Raw genomic sequence first — 18,690 nt, 5'->3', positions numbered from 1 at the left:
GTTAGAAGTTTTCAACAGTTTTTGTTCCTTAACTCCAATATTGGACACATGAATATTTGTAAACTGCTTGCAACACTTGCAGTAGTATAAACTTAACTTGAGTGATTAGCAGTCTAAATTCACCGTGTAATGCAGGTAGTTGGTAGTTGACTCACCGTGGCATCCGAGGCCTCGGAATGCACCTCTATGTTCAGAGACGTGCTCTCTGCCACGGAGCCGGACCCGACCGCGGAGTCGATGGTGCGAATGTCGTCTTCCTCGTTCTCTCGAGCCTGCGGGGGTCGTCCACGACATGGGGTTTAATCATGAGCAGGTGTGCGCGAGCGTGATTTCAATATCAGAAATCACAGGTGTTCAGAAATGGGTTTAGCAGCTCTAATTCCTGCAAGCTTTTATCACAAGTGACTTGCACTACATGAGGGGGAAATAGGAATGTGACTGATTCAAAGCAACTCATTGGAACAAAGTCACTGCGAGTAAAAACTTAAGGCAAGACTGAAGTGGCAGACTGTCAAATTCATTTTGTGCAAAGCCGTTTACACTAAAAGGATCACAGCCCTCAATGTAACAGGAACTGAAGGCAACGGCAGTGGAAAAGAGAGAGTGGAAAACTAGAGCCACTGCTTTTCACCTTTACCACAAGCATTCTTTTTATTTTTTTATTTTTTTCATCATCATAGCAACAATGACATGAAAGCAAATGATGTACCGCAAACACGTTAGTTTCCAGATAACTAGTTTTAGCAGCAGGCACCGTGTGATAAATAAGGGTTAGCAGCTGAACACTCGCCAATGCTGAAGGAAATGCCCCAGAGTCCACACTCCATACCGACGTAACAAAGTAATAATTTCATCATACTAACCAACAACTTTTGTAGAAATTTCAAGCAGGACTTTTCCTGCTCCTTTAGATGGTCTATTAGATGTGCTAAATGCTCAACATTGGCTGGGATATCGTTTTTTTCCACCAGGTCATCTGGCATGCAGCAGGCCATGGCGATATACTCCCTAATCTGAACGAGCCTGCTGACAACCTGGGAGAAAGCACACAGTGGAGCGCAGACATGGCTGATTAGGACACACACCGAAAGACATTCTGCAGTTAATGTGCAAATTACGTATTAGAATTACCACGCATTATTGCTGAGTAGCGACTACTATTAGCACACAAACACTCGTGCACCCATTCATATAACTGCCTGCAAAATGGCCACAAAGCCATTCATGATCCTGCACAATATGTTAAGGCACTTCAAGCACTTCAAGTACCTGACTGCTGTCGATGCCTGGTTCTCCTGTTCCGTCCTCAAGCAGAGATGACCACTCAGCGTGCAGGGCATCCTTGCCTGGGACCCCGGTCAAGATATCTCGACCGGCGCTCTGTCTCTTAGCAACTTCACCGCCGCAGGCTGAAGCAGCGAGCTCTCTGCTCTTATTAGTGTTGACGTGCAGCGGCAGGAAATTAAAGGCCTTTTTGTTTTCAGAGAGTTGCCTTTGGTTATTTGCAGCAGTGGCCCGGCCTTGAGAATCACTTCCAATGCTTCTCTGCAAGTAACAATAAGACAAAATAAACTTTTTCTCCAAAAACAAAAAAAAGTGTTGTACGACACTTTCTCTCAGTGTCGCGCACAGTTGTCTAATGTCGCAGACACGGTCACACTTTGTCGCACAGTGATTGGACAGCCAGATGGAATACTGAAATACTGCCACGGATAGGCTACGCCAGGCTCTGTAGTGTTCAAAAATAGAAACATCGGCTGTTTGGCATCCAGTTACCATAGAGACGACAGAACCCTTATCACAGACCAAGAACGCTAGACTTTGTGCAACACTTTAGTTGTTGTCGCACGACGCTTGTCGAAGAGGAATCGGGCTTAAATGTGACATTTTTCACGTGCGGCCGATGATCCCGGGTGGAACCGCCGCCTGCGTTTACGTACCTCGTCTAAATCGGTGAAGTTGATCCTCTGTTTGAGGCGGTCCAGCTCAGCCTGCTCGGGGACAGACATCTGGGCGCTGTACTGGGAGCGGGGAAACGAGTGGGGGGTACGAGCCCGTCGGCGCCCCGCCCCCGGGGTGGATTCCGGGGAGATGTCATTGGTCAGCCGACTTTCCACCACCGCGCCAAACTTTTTCTTGTTTTTCTCTGATGACCTGTTAGCTTTCTTCTGTGGAACATCCCAGTCCTAAAAAGGGGGAAAGGAAGTGTTTAGCATTAATAATTAAAAAAACTAAGAAGAAATACATAAATGTAACTATACACTCAGTGAGAACTTTAGCCAATTGTGCGGCAGCAGTACAATTCATACAATCATGCAGACACGGGTCAGGAGCTTCAGTTAATCTTCACATCAACCATCAGAATGGGGAAAAGATTTGATCTCAGTGACTTTGACTGTGAAATAATCGTTGGTTTGAGTATCTCAGAATCGACTGATCTCCTGGAATTTTCACACAAAACAATCTCTAGGGTTCGCAGAGAATGGTGCGAAAAACTAAAGAACATGCAGCGAACAGCAGTTCTGCGGGCAAAGACGCACTGTTAATGAGAGACGTCAGAAGAGAATGGCCAAAGCTGACGGGAAGGTGACAGTAACGCAAATAACCACACATTACAACTGTCATATGCAGAAGAGCATCTCTGAACACACAACACATCAACCCTCTAAGTGGATAGGCTACAGCACCAGAAGACTTAATAAGTCTAAAAAATACATCTAATAAATACCTAATGAAGTGCTCACTGAGTGTATATTTTCTTTGCATAATCTGTAAACATGGAAATCTACAGAAAACATTTCACTTCCAAAACACACTCCTTCGTTTAGATATAAGCCTTTTTCTAACGCATTTTCTCTTTAGATTTCAGCTCACCATATTGTTCAATCGGTCATCCAGACTCCCATTCCCTAAGGTCCAGTTTGCCAGCTCCTGTTCATCAGTAGAGTCAAATGGTGCTCCGCCAGTTGCCATAGTGACAATCTGCGACCTAATCGAGACAGTATCTTTTAAAGGGAAACATTCATCCACAGGCTGAATAAAGCACTTTAAATCACCCTGTAACTTCAATGACAAATCCTGAGGTATGTTGGAACACCAAAAATGTCAAAACCTACTGCCTTGACAAAGTCACAGTGTATAACAAACAGCCATCTACTATAGAAGTAACCTATAAGAGGGCTATTCAAACTTGGTCCCAGTTGCCATATGTGCTTGCTTTTTTTTTTATACGTGCAAAAATAATTGGACAATTTATGGTTTTGACTGCACTGCAGGCTTAACTCATTGCCATTTGCTTTTTTTATACAAATGTTTTACTTCAGGCTGGGATTAAATTGACACTTTAGCTAGTTGTTAGTTTGAATACGGACCAACGTGGGTTTAAATGTTACCAATCAATCAATGAGTCAATCACGTGTACTTCAATCAAGTGTACTTCAAACAGACAATGATTAAACGCTCGAAATGGCTTTCAACTTGGACAATCTTGAGTATAAAAGGGTCCCCAGTACTGTTTCGGAAACCTTGTTATTTGTATTACAATTTCATCACAGGTGTATTAGAGGGGAAATGCCAATCAAAGACTGCGTCAGATTGTCTACGTTAATTTAGCTAACTTAATGTTAATGAACAATTTGAAACTGAAGTTGAACGCGGACTTTTCGTAAGCTTTACGAGCTAACGTTCAAAAGATTTAACTTTTTTATTTTTTTATCAACGTTTTCGTTTTTCACCATTTGTTTATCGTCATTAAGCAACCCTGCAAACCAAATCCAAATCCAATACCGTCCAACTGTAATCAACACATTCTTAAAAGTAAATGTTTTTATAACGATAGCTCTTGCGGGATCTCGCCTTAATTGGTTAGACTAAGTTACCTGCTGCTGCAACCAAGAAAGCAGTTCTTCAAATGGCGAGAATTAGATGTATTCCACAACAATGTTGCATAGTTTTCTAGCTAGGCTACCAAGATAACTATCGTCAGCTAAAGTTGGCTAATATTAATTTGCCGCGCGTAGGACCGCGGCGTCTGTTTGTTAATGTTAGCTACGTCATTATACATCATCACACAGTGAATGTGTGACGGTTACTTGGCTTAAGACTACAGTAACGTTAACTAGCTAGATAGCAACGTGGTTTACTTTCACATTGATTGAATAAGATTGCAATGGGCTCCAACAATGAATATTAATATTACCACAACCAAGAGAGTACGTTAAAGTTGGCTAACTAATATAGCTAATGTTAGCCAACAACTCGTCTCACTGTGTATTTGCTATTTACCATTTTGGCTCCCTCTGCAAGTTGCTGCTAACGTTAGCTAGCTAACTAACTTTTGTTAGCTTTGTTAGCTAAATGACTGGCCGGTGTCTAACTTGCAAATGGGAATAGATGACTAATTGTAATGGCACGCAGTGAGACTTTCATCCAAATAAAAGAAGAGTTATCAGGCTATATTTAACCATCTAGGCTGGCTATATAACATAGCTAATGCTAAATAATACACGAATAGTCGCAAGATGGTATTAGTGCCAATTACCTACTCAGTATCTGTACGTTACAAAAGCCTTAGCTAGTATTGCGTTAAGAGTTTATTGTTAGAGATGGCTAACATTGATAGCGCTAGCTAACAAAGTATGGTAACGTTGCAATACAAAATAAGGCCCAATTCACTTAGCTTACGTTAGTTGTTAATTAGCTAACTTAGCTAGCTAACAATATATAATCAACACAATTTCGTTGCTGACGATAACTTACGCCTGCTAATGTGTTCTTACAGGAGTCTGCTAGCCTAGCCGCACTGTGTCAGTTCGTCCATGATCAGTGGCATGCCAGTACAAGCAAGCAATCCTTAATATTTTAGCTAGCAGGCTAGCTATCTGTCGCATGACATTTGTGTCTCAACACCAGCTGGGTAAGAAACTGACTAGCTAAATATCCAGCTTGCACTTTTAGCATATTACCATATACCAAAACACTTGCACTTTTAAATTACACATTGAATTACAAATAAAGCTAGCTAATTCAACCCCAAAACAAAGACTGAGTGCCAGCTAACCCAAGATAGCTACTGTAGCTAACGCAGTTACCTGAGAGATAATCAAACGATTGACGCTACAGCCAGGGGTCATCAATGTTGAAAAGAACTTTACTGTAACTTCACTAATCAATATATTGTGCAAATAAGCCTTATTATGATCTATTAAAAGCCATATTTGTAGATGTCTTCAAGACCAGTATTTCGTCGGCGGCCATCATTTCTACTAAACAAGCAAGTAGGCAGAAAGATATCCCGTTACCAATAGTTACTGCTACTAACATGTAGCCAACAGTAACAGTGACATACACTGTCTACCTGGTTTTAAGGATACTGTTCTGTTATTGTGAATTAACTGAATCTATTGCACTGTATGAACGCTTAACAATACTGCACTGCATTAAACAGTGAAAACATAATTTTAAAAAGTTCTTATTCATTCGGATTCATAAGACTGGCGGAATTTCAGACTGATAGAAGAGGTCTGTCAAGAAAAATATCAGACAAAAATGTGTTTCTTTCTTGGATTTGCACCAAGTTGAGTTCAGGTGCTATTATTCTTATTTATTTTTATTTTGCACCCGGAAATAGCATTGCTATTTGTTCTGGTCCAGAGTGAAATGATACCGCCAGTGACCAATTCAAAAATAATAATAATAATAATAATAATAATAATAATAATAATAATAATATATATCTATATATATATTTATTTATTTATTTATTTATAAATCTGTCGACCACTTCTCTTGTGAAATTATCATAGGTTTCATTGTTTCATATGTATAATTTGACAGTTGCGGTTCTAACCTGCCTTAATCATGTTAATAGTCATGCAATTGAAGTTTAGCTGATTGATTGAAAGGGGAATAATAACTTAATGACAATAATCGTAGCTAGACTATATTATGTATAAATGGGAGAAGAGTAGGCCTATTACAGTTTAAATTTATCAAGAATAAGGCTATATACTGTACATTGGTTCAATGTCATGATTTAAACATAAATATTGCTACCCTGTCTTTTAAAATAATATTGTAAATAGACCTTGACCAAATTGGGTAAGGTTTTAAAGGTTGCTTCGCGCATGTCTTTCCAGCTTTTACCGAAAAGGACTGTCTGCAAGGCATTATCTATGCTTACAGGGTTCTGAAGCAACTATAAAGCTCTACTCTGAAGTACGGACTGTCTGACATGGGGAATATATTATTAGTACTATATTAAGAGGTTGGTTTCAAAGTCATGACAATGATGGTTTATATACGAGGGGTTTTTATTTGCGCAGGAATGTGAATTGTCAGCTCAGTGGGATTATTATGGTCAGTTGGCCCTCAGTGTTAAGACGATGTTTACAGACCTGGTTTTATCAGACCCATATGAGCATTTTTCTCGTGTGACTCATCACCAGACAGGCAAACACCAGCAGATTTAAGGGAGGTAAGACATCCAGAACAGATTGGAACAAAGAGCATTTGCCTCAGTCTGCCTGGTTACTTCATGTTGTGTCTGCTCATTTCATGTTGTCTCATATATTTGCACAGAAGACAACAAAATAAGAGTGAATTTTGTCTTTAAATTTGATGCTTTTATTGCATGATTTATCATGGGAATGAATGAAATATTGAGACTGTGGCTACTTATCTTTGGACTTGTTTTCATTGTGGATTCTTCAGTTTCGGTAAGAACTTGCAATAAGGCGGTATAACTTTAATTGTATCTTTGATATACCATTTCTATTCATTCATATGTCCAACATAATATATCCATGTAAATAATATTGTACAGGGGGAAGGGGAATTATTACCATGGCCCATGTTTTTATGAAAGCCATAAAATGAAGGTAATTTTTTTTATTTATCACAATGCATCACAATGTTAACATGTAATTGTTGTTATTCTTTTTACAGCATGTTGAGTAATGTTCAAGAGACTATATAACTAGGAAACATAGACCATGAAAACAGAATTGCATAAAAATGCACCCATGGATTTTCTTTATAACTGAATTATTAGTTCTGCACTCTGGTACTTTTCATCTGGTGCAACCTTTTTATTTTCATAATTGTCATACCTTAAATGATTAACTTTAAGCAGATGAGATATTCACTTGCACTAAGAGGCTATTGACATAACTTTTACATGCTATTGTATAGTAATTTAGCAGATGCTCTTATCCAGGAAAGCAGAGCTAGCTTTCAAATGTAATTGTAATGGGTTTTTTGGGGGGTGTTTTATGGGAGTCACAAATGAAGTATTAAAGGCTAAATTGTAGAGCAATTTCCCCCTTTTTACAACCAGAATTCTTTCTACTTTTTTTGCCTCAAGTACCATACACTTTTTACTTTGCCTGATATAGTGTTTCTCATCATTGTTTTTGGAAGAGCATATGACTACCAATATATCTGTCTCTCCAGTGTCTGCGCCACACCTTTGTGTGCAACTTTACATGTGCCTGATTTTCTGTGCACGTGTGTGCATGTATGTCTTTGTCCGTGTATATGTGTGTTCTTGTCTGTATGTGTTTGTTTTTGTTCACATGTGTGTGTGTGTGTGTGTGTGTGTGTCCTTGTGTTTGTGTGTGTTTTTATGTGTGTGTGTATTTGTTTGTGTGTACGTGTGTGCATCTGTATCTGTTTATGTGTCTATGTGTGTGTGTTTATGTGTACATGTGTGTGTGTATGTATGTGTGTGTATTTTTATGTGTGAGTGTGTGTGTTTGTGTGTGTATGTATGTGTGTGTGTTTTTATGTGTGAGTGTGTGTGTGTCTATGTGTGTGTGTGTGTGTATGTATGTGTGTGTGTGTGTGTTTTTATGTGTGAGTGTGTGTGTTTGTTTGTGTGTGTTTTTCTGTGTGAGTGTGTGTGTGTTTATGTGTATGTGTGTGTGTGTGTGTGTTTGTGTGTGAGTGTGTGTGTGTATTTATGTGTATGTGTGTTTGTGTGAGTGTGTGTGTGTTTGTGTGTGTGTGTTTGTTTGTGCAGGCTCCAGATGAGTGCCAGCAGGAGACCATCAGACTGCGCTCCCAGCTGAGGACGCTGGAGGGTCGAGTGTCCAGGCAGCTGGAGCTCATCCAACAGCTCCGCAGCCAACAGGCAGAGCCTCCCTCCAGGACGGACGGCTTCGTGGACCTGGGGGAGCTAAAGGACTATGCAGGTTAGCTTATTCTGCCTCTGTATGGAGTGTATGCTTGAGAGCATTAGTTCATGCTGTGCTGAGAAGGTTTTTTTTCTATTGTATTGATAGTAGCTACATTTTAATGTTGTGCTACTAAAGTGTACTGCTTTGTTCAGACTGTGCTCAGATCTACAATGATGGGAACAATGGAAGCGGGTTTTACATGATCAAACCCCTGCGCTCTCCCTCCAAGATCAAAGTGTACTGTGACATGAGTGATGGGGGCGGCTGGACCGTCTTCCAGAGGCGGACAGACGGTAGCGAGAGCTTTGATCGGTATGCCAATCACGGCTTTAATATATGGCTCTTTATTATATATACCCTTTAGAGCTTGAATGTGAGAGAAACACATGATGATGAATAACAATGTTAGTAATTGTTTGGCTGTCAATTTTATTATCACTTAACAGAAATTATTTTATTTTTTTCATTTTGATTATTTTCTTTCCTGGTAGGGATTGGGCTGACTATAAGCAGGGCTTTGGAAACATGCAATCTGACAGTGGAGAATTCTGGTTAGGAAACGATAACTTGCATTATTTAACTTCACAAGGTGAGAACAACGTGTTGCTGTACCGCAGTAATCCTTGTATTGCATAGAGCAAAAAAGACATATATTGCCAAATAACCAAAAGCGTTATATACCATAATTATCATTGCAGCAATCAAATAAAGTGTTACAAATGGCATAGAAATGTTAATGCATTTTTATGCATTTATGCATTTTTTATGATAAATATTTTGTGTAAAGAATAAATGTCACCTTTTTCTTAAAGGTGATTACGCCCTAAGGATCAGCATGGCAGACTTTGATGATAATCTCCGCTATGCAAAGTACAAAAGTTTCAAAGTTGCTAGTGAACAGGTATGAAAAATAAGGAGAATTCATCATTGTACCCCCCTGGGCCTCTAGGTGGCTCTACAGTTAATCATTTAATCATTTACCACTGTAAACAGAAACACTATCATATTACACGCAGTGCATACATAAATCTGCTTAGATGCCCTCACTTTGGTCAATATTTAAACCAGGCGAAAGGTCATAGGTGAATTTTAAATAATCGAATAGTCCCTCGCCTCAGAAAGATCTTTAGGATAATAATACAATGAACTAAAAACCATGGTTCAATTTTGTAAAAAAAACTATTGTTGACAGGAATTGATAGCACTGTGGCTCATAAATTGAAAGAATTTTTTAAAAGTTGATTATGATCTAAAATAATTAAACACTAGACACAATCTGTAACTATACTGGCCTTTATTTTGGTATATTTCAGAAGTGGGGAACAGTAAACCCTAGTGTGTATACTGTACTAAACATTATGTTTACAGTGATTTTATTGACAATCCTGCCTAGTTTCTCATATTTTATATGAAGAAACGGGGCTTGAACAGCAACAGACTAAACACATTGTTGAGTTATTAATCTGTGCTGAAAGAGCATAGTCCTGGTTTAGGCCACTGACATTTGATGTTTCTGCCCGCTCATCTCCACAGGATAGCTATAAACTGGGGTTCGGTAAGTACTCTGGATCAGCGGGAGACTCGCTCTCGGGCGGTTACCATCCTGAGGTGCAGTGGTGGGCCAGTCACCAGGGGATGAAGTTCAGCACTCACGATCGCGACAACGACCGATACGAACGCAACTGCGCCCGCGAGGACAAGGCCGGCTGGTGGTTTAACAGGTCTCGAAATGTCGCTTCTGTATATTTAGTATTAGTTGTTCTATGCAGCATTTTTCTGTGATGTCTGTTGGTTTCTATGTTGTTGAAAGACAACCCAATTTCCCCCTGGGGAATAGGGTATTTTCTGTCTGTTTCTATGTCTGTCCATCTGTAAGTTTGACCATACAAATATCATATGTTCTACTGGGTCTCTTGACTGAGGGGATGCAAAGTTACAAATCAAACAAACATCGTGCTTGTTTGTGGCCATTAGCATTAGACGATATGTGAAAAAATGAGTTCTGCAGTAAATATTGGCACTCAGCCTATCATAATCTGTAATAAAGCTTCTGCCTTCTAATAAAACACTAAAAATAAGCAGCCCTTTTAGCAGAACTGATTGCTGCTGTTGAGCCGTCGGTCAGTCAAAACTGATTTCATAACATCACATTTTTCACTTTGTGTGTTTTTCCATTTTTGTCCTCTAGATGTCACTCTGCTAATCTGAATGGCTTCTACTACAAGGGTCCGTACAGCTCTGTGACTGACAGCGGGATTGTCTGGTACACATGGCATGGATGGTGGTACTCCTTAAAATCTGTGGCGATGAAAATCAGGCCTGAGGATTTTGAGCCGAATGAGGTGTAAACATTTTCTGAACGCACTTCCACTGTAATTTCTGCTGGCAAATTCAGTGAGAAATCTCATCTTTGATTTCAAAATAAAAGTATTTAGTACGCATATTAACACTAAAGCACATAACTTGCAGCTTATGCATTGGATTGTGTTTACTTCTCCTGAGTTTCTGTACATATGCTTGTCCAGGTGGTGGTTTAACTAAAGAATTTTTTTATTTTTAAGATCGAAATCCTATATCCTAGGCCCCAATTTCTGGAGCCACGCGTCCAGAAGTCACTGAATTTAATCACCATGCATATTACATGTGGACATTAAGATAGATTATTTCTGTCTGTAAATACTGCACTTGTCTTCCAATGCAGGGTAGTTGATTTGTCCATAATTTTTTACTATGACTTTTCTGTTCAAGAATTGTTTGATTGAAACCTCATCTTGTTAAGGCACTGTTTGAGTATATGGATGTGAAGGAGGGTAGGTAACCAGATTGAGCCATTGTTATATCCGCCTACATTAGTGGCCCAAACAATCACTCGCAAGCACAGATTCAGGCAAGCACTGTCAACAGCATCATAATTATGAGGCTACATATTTTAGTGCTTGCAATGATATGAAACACTTGTATACTACCATATAAAATTAGAAACTCTTTAAGGCACTTAGGGTTTATCCTGTAACTACTGCATAGGTCAAAATAATATGACAAGGCATCACAATGGCTGAAGCACTATGAATTATTGTTATATGTTCTTTAAACATTTTCTTACAATAGTGGCAACAGAAAGACAGACGGATCAGAGGTGTTATTTTTCCGGCATGATATCCTGAATAAACGAAACCAGATATCCTGATCCTGATGTCATATTTCCTTTTTCCTGATGTGGCAAAATGCACTTGAAACAGGTTTCAGGGGTGTAACTATTTCAATGCCACTTTCTGAGCAAACGTTCAAATAAAATTCAAATCTTGCAAAATAATAAGAGGCCTGGTTTCTATTGTATTATAAATCTATGCTTGTGTGAAAAGTGTATTGTGACGGGATTCTTGCTAGTTTATTGGCAAAACTGAAGATATGATCAAAACTAAAGGTATGATATAGCTCATCCTTACCAGAGCTTACATTCCATGGACCATGGTGTTAAATAATGATGATCTTTTACGTGAAGTCGTAAAAGGTGAGTGTACTGGTTCGTATTTAAGTAGGGGATGGGAGTTGTGCATGCATGTGTGAGCGTGATTACGAATGGCAATCATAGAAAAACCATCCTTTAAATGTGGATATTTTATTTTAATAGTACAGCTATGACAAAAGAATTCTGAAAGTAATTCAACTGGAGTAAGCTGGGAACTACACGCGCGCGCACACACACGGAGAACATAATTAAAAAATCTACATTGAGCCTTAAATGTTTGTGACATTATGTGTTACAAATATGCATCTAGTTGTTGAACGATTCATGATTCGCAATTATTAGAGTAAAACATCTATTTGAGAATCTGATCTTATGGGACCGCCCCCATTCACGTGCAATTTGTATATGCAATTTCATATGAATATAATGAATGTTTTTTTCCCCCCCAAGACATTTTAAATAACAGACATTTTACCACGTATAATACATTTTTGCACAATGACGTGCATGTCCTGCAATGCACATGTGGCCAGGCGTGTCGAGCAATGGAATGACTCAAACGCTGCAAATAACGGTCAGATTTTAAACGTAACCGGTGGTTTCTAAAAAGGTGATGTGGGGGAAATGGCGTTGACGTCATCTTTTGAACAGGTGAAGATTAGATCACCTGCGTTCGATGAGTGTGTCTGCAGGTTGTGGTGATTGTTGTGAGTATGGCTTACCTTTTAATTAGTTTAACATAACGTAACAATATTTGGTTATTAATGTCGTTCTGAGCCACAAATGGTCAGTTATCAGTTATCTTACTGATATTTTAAAAGTGTAACGTCACTTTGAATGTAAGTTAATTATTTAAGTTCTGTAACGTTAGCTAGTTTTTATTTGTTCGTTAGCTAACTAGTCTAGTCTCTTAGCCCATGATAAAATCATTTGTGTTGACCTGTCTAGAGCTAGCTAATGCATTTGTCAATATTTTAAAAACATTGAGAAAACAGTTTAGATGTTTGTCACCCCTATTTTTGGTATAGGCCTAGATGATAAATATTCGGTTGATGTTGGCCTATCATGACCACATTTTCTAGACGTAACTGTGAAATTGACTAACATGAGTAGGTGGTCTACGTAACCTCATGCTTAAATAACTCCACTGATATAAGGCAGACTGACCGACTAGGTTCATAAACTAGGCTAGGTACATAAATTACTGTACGCACTAACAACATACGTTAGGCCTAATGCTCTTATCAGCTGTATCCACACCCCCCACACCCCCATATCCATCCAGTAACTACTAAATTAAGGTAAAGAAAGTGTCCGATGTGATGTGCAGACGGCCTACCGAATAAACGAAGCTAGAAAAACGTGATTCCTTAAGTTATAAAATGCTAGCATATACCTACTCAATGTAGTGAATTATGTCTTGGAATGACTAATTGTGAAATTGTGAATGACTAAAAGTCATTCCACATGGAACAGATCCCTTGTAAATAATATTGTCAGCTAAATATAAATGTTACAGCATGTACAGTCCTATGCACTTATCATGCAAATCCAGTTACATTGACCACATACAGATGTCATCATGAAACGGTGGACACAACTACAGATGACCTCAGGGTATCATGATGTTGTATTGGAATAAGATCTTTGTTTCTCCTTGATCTCTGAAGTGATGTTCATGCTACTTGTTAGAGTAGTTGAAGAACATTCCTTTCTGGTACAGTTTTGCATGACTGGAGGTAGAACCTGCAAAGGCTGATATTCAGCTATTTACTTTTTACTTGTGTGTGAGCCAGAAGGATACTACTTCACTTGGAATCAAGATAAGATCACTTGGAATCAAGGGTCACATGAGTCACTGAATCAAATATAGCTTATTGGTTTATTGACGCTATTGTTTGTTTGCAGCATTAATCTCTTTTATGCCTGGTTGCTATGTGTATTCTCTGAGTCAGGGGAAGGATCACAGGGCTATTTCTTGGATACTTGTTAATGGTGTATGCTAGCCATGTTATTCTTCTGTCTGTTGGTGTTTGGTGTGAGTACCTACCGTTCTCAGTTAGGGCTCTTAAACTCTGGAACAGCTTTCCTCTAAACCAGTGGTCTCCAACCCTGGTCCTGGAGAGCTACAGGATCTGCTGGTTTTCCTTGTTACCCAGCAATTAACTGTAATCAACTGCTCTAATTGATTAATTAACTCACCTCACCTGGTTACTTGGGTCTCAACAGGTGCTGATTTTAAAGTGAAAACAAAAACCAGCCAACCCAGTAGCTCTCCAGGACCAGGGTTGGAGACCCCTGCTCTAAACATTGGGACTTATGGGTTAGTGTCACTGTTTAAATATGTTTTTATAGACTTTCTTTTTTTGTTCTCGTTTATCTGACTCCAAAAGATAATTCAACAGCTCCTCTGTTCTAACAGTTCAACCAAAGGAACTGCAAATGTCCGCCAATGGTGTGGCTCTATACGATCGCTATCTATCTATGTAGACGCGGGCTTGCATGTGGCCTGTATAGCCTACAATGATACACTTATGTGTCTTGTGATGGCACTGGTGTATAGGTGAGTGACTACGGGGTGCAAGTATCCTAGGTTGCCTATGTCTGTTAGGACTATAAACTGCTATGTGTGCAGTGGTGCGAGTCAAGAGGATGCAGGTTCAAATTAATACAATTTATTAAACAATGTGCATTGTAGAAATAGAATGACAATGTGTTACAAGAATTACAAGGTATAATATGAATGGCTATATGCAAATGGCGTGCAGGAGGTTGCATTAGCGAGTCTCCCCGAACCATTTCACATTCCCCTCTGTATACCCAGGGCTTACAGGAAAACAACAAATCATCAAATAAAGAGAATGATGTTATCTCTGTGTGCAAACCTGGTTAATCCTGGATGCTGACTCACAAATCAGATCTTTATTCAGCAACCAGCGTACTACACCACCAATGAAACCAAACTATTTCCCACGCCATTAGCTATCTAAAGATACCAAACACTGTATGTGGAAAATCCACAGTTTATACAGTGCTATTTCAACTCATCAGTTCTGGGAAGCAGCACAATGATGGGAGCAATAGTCCTTTATTGATGAGTACTGTCTTTTCATCAAACCTTGCTGACCCTGTGTCAACATGGTCAACACTGTCTGTTTCCTTTTGGGGGTCTGCAGAGAGGCACACTTATGTAAAATGCCCTACAGTACAGTTTGCAAGAACACGTCTCCTCATACACTGCGGTTGTTCACTGGTAAGCATGTATGTGTATTTATCTGCTCACGTGTATATAGATAACATTTATCATAAGGGCGGTTGCTATTGTGTAGCTTGGTGTGATACGGGGTCAAACCATTGAAATTGTTTTTTTTTTTTTTTTTAAACATTCAAACCTGCCATCACCTTCTGCTGTTGTGATTAACTCTTAAAGATTAAGAGGAGGCAATTTGGTGGGTCCCAGACGGGTCAGCTACAGGCCACTGTGGTCCTCAGCAAGAACCAGATTTAACCGGATCGCCCATTGAGAAGCATTTAAACTTTCTTTTTTTTTTCTTTTTTTTATGGTGGGGAGGTGAAAAACCAAGTCTGTTGCTGTGGACAGAGTGACCAAGTACTTATTGGACCACAACCCTTAATGTAAATGGACTCAGAGGCATTAAGGCCACATCCATAAGCATTTAGATAATACTTTGATTGACAGGCCCATTTGTGGATAGTCTCAAATCAAAGTTTGTATAAGTATTGTAAAACCTATAGCCCTTTTCAGTGTTTGTTTTGCCTTTGCAATTTTAGGCATTTCTGGTGCCGTGCTGTAGTAGTTCTTAATCTGAGTTTATTTTTTTAATACATGCCACATTGATTTAGCTGATTTTTTTTATTTTATTTTTATTTTTTAAGTGCGTTAAAAATAATTTCCCAGGTCAGTCCTTTCTGGGTCTGAGCACATGTGTGGATGGTGATATCTGAGTATAAAGTACAGTGAAAGGTATGCGTCTTCCTTCGACTGTATGTTTACCACTCCAGTCTATTTTTAGTCAAGGCAGTGAGGCATCCCACATGGCAGTCTGATATGTGTACGTCAGGTGGAATGGACAGCTTGGGTGTTGGTACGTAGAAAATAGCTGGCGCGGGTGATGGATGAGCTCAGAAATGGCATCTGGAGAGGAATGAGTCGCTGTAAATATACGGTCCATTCAGGCTGCATATTTCTGCCTCCACCGCCGTGTCCATCCTCTGAACTCTCTGCAGCTTGCTGTTGCATTACGGGCCATCACATTATCTTATTGCTGGCAGCTCTTTCAGGCAAAGGACTGCTTCGGAAACCCGATATCCTCCCGATCTGCTGTACCCTTTGGCCGGCCAGTCACGTCAGTATTGATCGACTAAAAATCTCTGGTTGTGTTTTAGAGAAGGAGAGAGCAGGATCGCCTGTAACTGTAGTGTCCCTTTATTCCCGTTTGTGGGCTGTGACTTGAGAAAAAGGCTTAAAATAGCTACCCATATCTTGAGGCCTATAGCCTGGATATCTTCTCCAGCTGCATACTAAATACTGGTTTTATCATTCTTCTGATAATTCAAATAAAATGCTAGAGCTATCAGAACTGCATACATGTCAAAATAAAAGCCTAAGTCTATAATTCCATTGCATACAGCCTGTAATTAATCATAAATGAACATTACAATTATGGATTATTTTGATCAAGACCTATGACGGTGATGAGCCTAGATTCTTTTCGCGGTCTGGAGGAAAAAATCAGTCAGTTGGGCATAGTAGGTGAAGAGTCACGGCTTGACCTGGTGACCTGTTGTCCCCTGCTGGTAGGGGTGTGATGTAGTGTGTCTGTCTCTGCACAGCTTGGGGGGGCTTGTGAATCATCCACAGCAGCTTTAGGCTGGATACTGGGGGGATGTTTATGTGTTTCTGTGGACCTTGCTCCTCTGTCTCCGTGTGCTGTGTGGTCACCGATCTGTTTGAGTGTGTTTACATTTACATTTTAGTCATTTGGCAGACGCTTTTAATCCAAAGCGACTTACAAGTGTTCTCATAGAGCTGCTGTGTAGGACTACAGATTGCTGTATTTTTGCTCAGCTTCTGTTCATCTTCCATACCTGAAGGATAAGACTTTGCTGCATGAAGACTTGACTGTGTCACACTTCCCTAATGGAATCCTTTTCCTTGTCTCCTAATGATAGCCATTGGCCTAACTGAGGACATAAAAAATATATATTTTATAGGCCAAGTCATTTTGTATTTTCCTGGGTAATATATCTCGTTCTCTGGTCCTTTTTGTTTTGTTTTTAAAGGCTTGTTCGCTGGCACTCTGGGAAAAGAGTGTGAGGGGCTCAAGGCTGACTTGTCCTTCAGCTGAATCGTGCGATCAGTGTCCAGTGGCATGCTCTCACTGTGGCACTCTCTCTCTCTCTCTCTCTCTCTCTCACACACACACACACACACACACACACACACACACACACACACACACACACACACACACACACACACCGTCAGGCCAGCACATTTTATCCTCCCCCAGTGAATGTGGGTACTGCTGCTGCTCATTCCACACACACTGCTCTCCGCCACTCGTTCAGATTGCTCATTAGAAGGCAGGGCGTATATTTGCATTCCTCGTAGGTAGAACCGACACATTCTTTAATAAGCACCACGTAAGTTATAGTGCTCTAAACGGCACCTTTACGAAACTGTTGACTCTGTAGTTCACTGTCCCTGAGTTCCGTAAATAAAGCGCTTTTATTAGCTGGTGTTTCTGTGGGATGTGTGTGCGGCGCTGATACGCGAGGTATCCGGACCGCGGGTGCAGTTAAACGCCGCGCTGTCGGGAGCGCTGATGATAATGCGCGGCGATTGACTTCCTGCGACTCGTGAGGCCAGCAGGGGCACACGCTCTCTCTGCTGCACTGGCACGTGCCGCTGCGCTAGCTGCTATTTACATAGAGGGGCTCTGCAGGGCGCACGATAACTGCGGCCCGTCGCTATCGCTATCGTATACTTACGCCCGTATTTCCTCTTGGCTGTAATGTTTAGTACCCTAATTGAAGCTTGACTGTAATGATGCTGATTCACTTATCAGGTCCTGGGTCTGACTTGCATTGTCATCATTGGGCTCAGCTCACTCGTCCTCTGCATTGTGACCACCGCCCTTCCGATTATCCACAATATCTTAGGCTTCCTTTCAGCAAATTAAGGTTTATTCTGCGTTATTAGACCTGCTTTGGCTGTTTCTAACATTGGACGCAGCTGTTACTGGAAAAGGTAAGGACATTCATGTCTGACTGATGTCTAAGATCCAGTTGTGTGGTGGAAAGGTCCAAACCCATGCATGCGAAATGGGAGGAATGTGAACACAATGGAAGTTGACTGAAGTGCGTACGGTACATGATACTTCATATTGTGCCTAACAGGGCTTGCTTTTGGGAAATATTGCTGATTGATGAAACGCACACAATGTTCTACTGGAGTGCAGTATGGTAGTCACATCTTTTAGGGAACGGGAAACCACTTCAGCTGTAATGTCTTATACAGGGAGATGGCTTATGCAGGCAGAAAGTTTCTTTGTTTCAGTGGAGGAGGACTGTAATGTGAATCTTGAGCCAAAACCCTTTTTCTGTGAAGTCCATTCGATACCCTTGAATAATGATAATGGACTGAAAAGTTGGGGTTGGGGTTAACTAGTTACAGTTTACCCTAGGCTATGAAGTGTGTTCGTACTGTGTAACACTATGTTTATTTTTGTTCATGTCCTAATCTGTGTAGTTCCCTCCCTGACCCACATATAATTGATTTAGGAGGTTTCCCAAGGTTGGCGTGTCTGAGGCTAGTTAGTTGAGTCGAGAGGCCTTATATGGATTAAGGAGAAAATAGAAGTGTTGTGCTTCTCTCCAAGGTTCTGTCAGGGTCACCAGTGATGTCACCTACACCTGCACTATTTTTGGTAACACTTTACAATAAGGTTACCCAAATTAGCGTTAATTTATGTAGTTGTGAACTACACTGAAGTTAATGTCTACAGCTTTGTTTATATA

At 40.2% G+C, this 18,690-nt stretch overlaps 3 protein-coding genes across 16 annotated transcripts in view; 2 read left to right on the top strand and 1 right to left on the bottom strand.

Annotated features, from left to right (window-relative positions):
* Positions 1-5,264, bottom strand: part of LOC133134871 (pericentriolar material 1 protein-like) — a 29,764-nt gene extending 24,500 nt beyond the window's left edge. For 9 of the 12 annotated variants that reach the window (XM_061251416.1, XM_061251421.1, XM_061251424.1 and 6 more), the window contains exons 1-6: positions 5,091-5,264; positions 2,875-2,989; positions 1,941-2,186; positions 1,270-1,545; positions 864-1,034; positions 156-272 (exon numbers count right to left, since the gene is read on the bottom strand). In XM_061251416.1, coding sequence (XP_061107400.1) covers positions 156-272; positions 864-1,034; positions 1,270-1,545; positions 1,941-2,186; positions 2,875-2,973 — 909 coding nt within the window. In that variant the 5' untranslated portion in view covers positions 2,974-2,989; positions 5,091-5,264. Of the gene's footprint in view, positions 1-155; positions 273-863; positions 1,035-1,269; positions 1,546-1,940; positions 2,187-2,874; positions 2,990-3,878; positions 3,984-4,758; positions 5,032-5,090 lie in introns of those variants that run through there. The other 3 variants (XM_061251417.1, XM_061251418.1, XM_061251426.1) reach the window with 3 other exon arrangements.
* Positions 5,265-6,481: 1,217 nt separating this feature from the next.
* fgl1 (fibrinogen-like 1) lies at positions 6,482-11,493 on the top strand. The gene is made up of 7 exons (XM_061252377.1): positions 6,482-6,716; positions 8,021-8,192; positions 8,330-8,489; positions 8,669-8,766; positions 8,990-9,078; positions 9,711-9,898; positions 10,366-11,493. Exons 1-7 carry the CDS (start codon positions 6,642-6,644, stop codon positions 10,523-10,525), a joined length of 942 nt encoding a protein of 313 aa, XP_061108361.1. The 5' UTR covers positions 6,482-6,641; the 3' UTR covers positions 10,526-11,493.
* A 673-nt stretch (positions 11,494-12,166) lies between these two features.
* mtus1a (microtubule associated tumor suppressor 1a) overlaps positions 12,167-18,690 on the top strand; it is a 54,416-nt gene continuing 47,892 nt past the window's right edge. Inside the window, exons 1-2 of one of the 3 annotated variants that reach the window (XM_061252543.1) lie at positions 12,167-12,220; positions 12,298-12,353. The gene's annotated coding sequence lies outside the window, so the exon portion shown is untranslated. The other 2 variants (XM_061252540.1, XM_061252541.1) reach the window with 2 other exon arrangements.

Source organism: Conger conger, chromosome 8 (genome assembly GCF_963514075.1).
Source record: "Conger conger chromosome 8, fConCon1.1, whole genome shotgun sequence".
Taxonomy (NCBI): domain Eukaryota; kingdom Metazoa; phylum Chordata; class Actinopteri; order Anguilliformes; family Congridae; genus Conger; species Conger conger.
The sequence above is the reverse complement of the archived record's forward strand: the minus strand, read 5'-3'. Positions and strand labels throughout refer to the sequence as shown.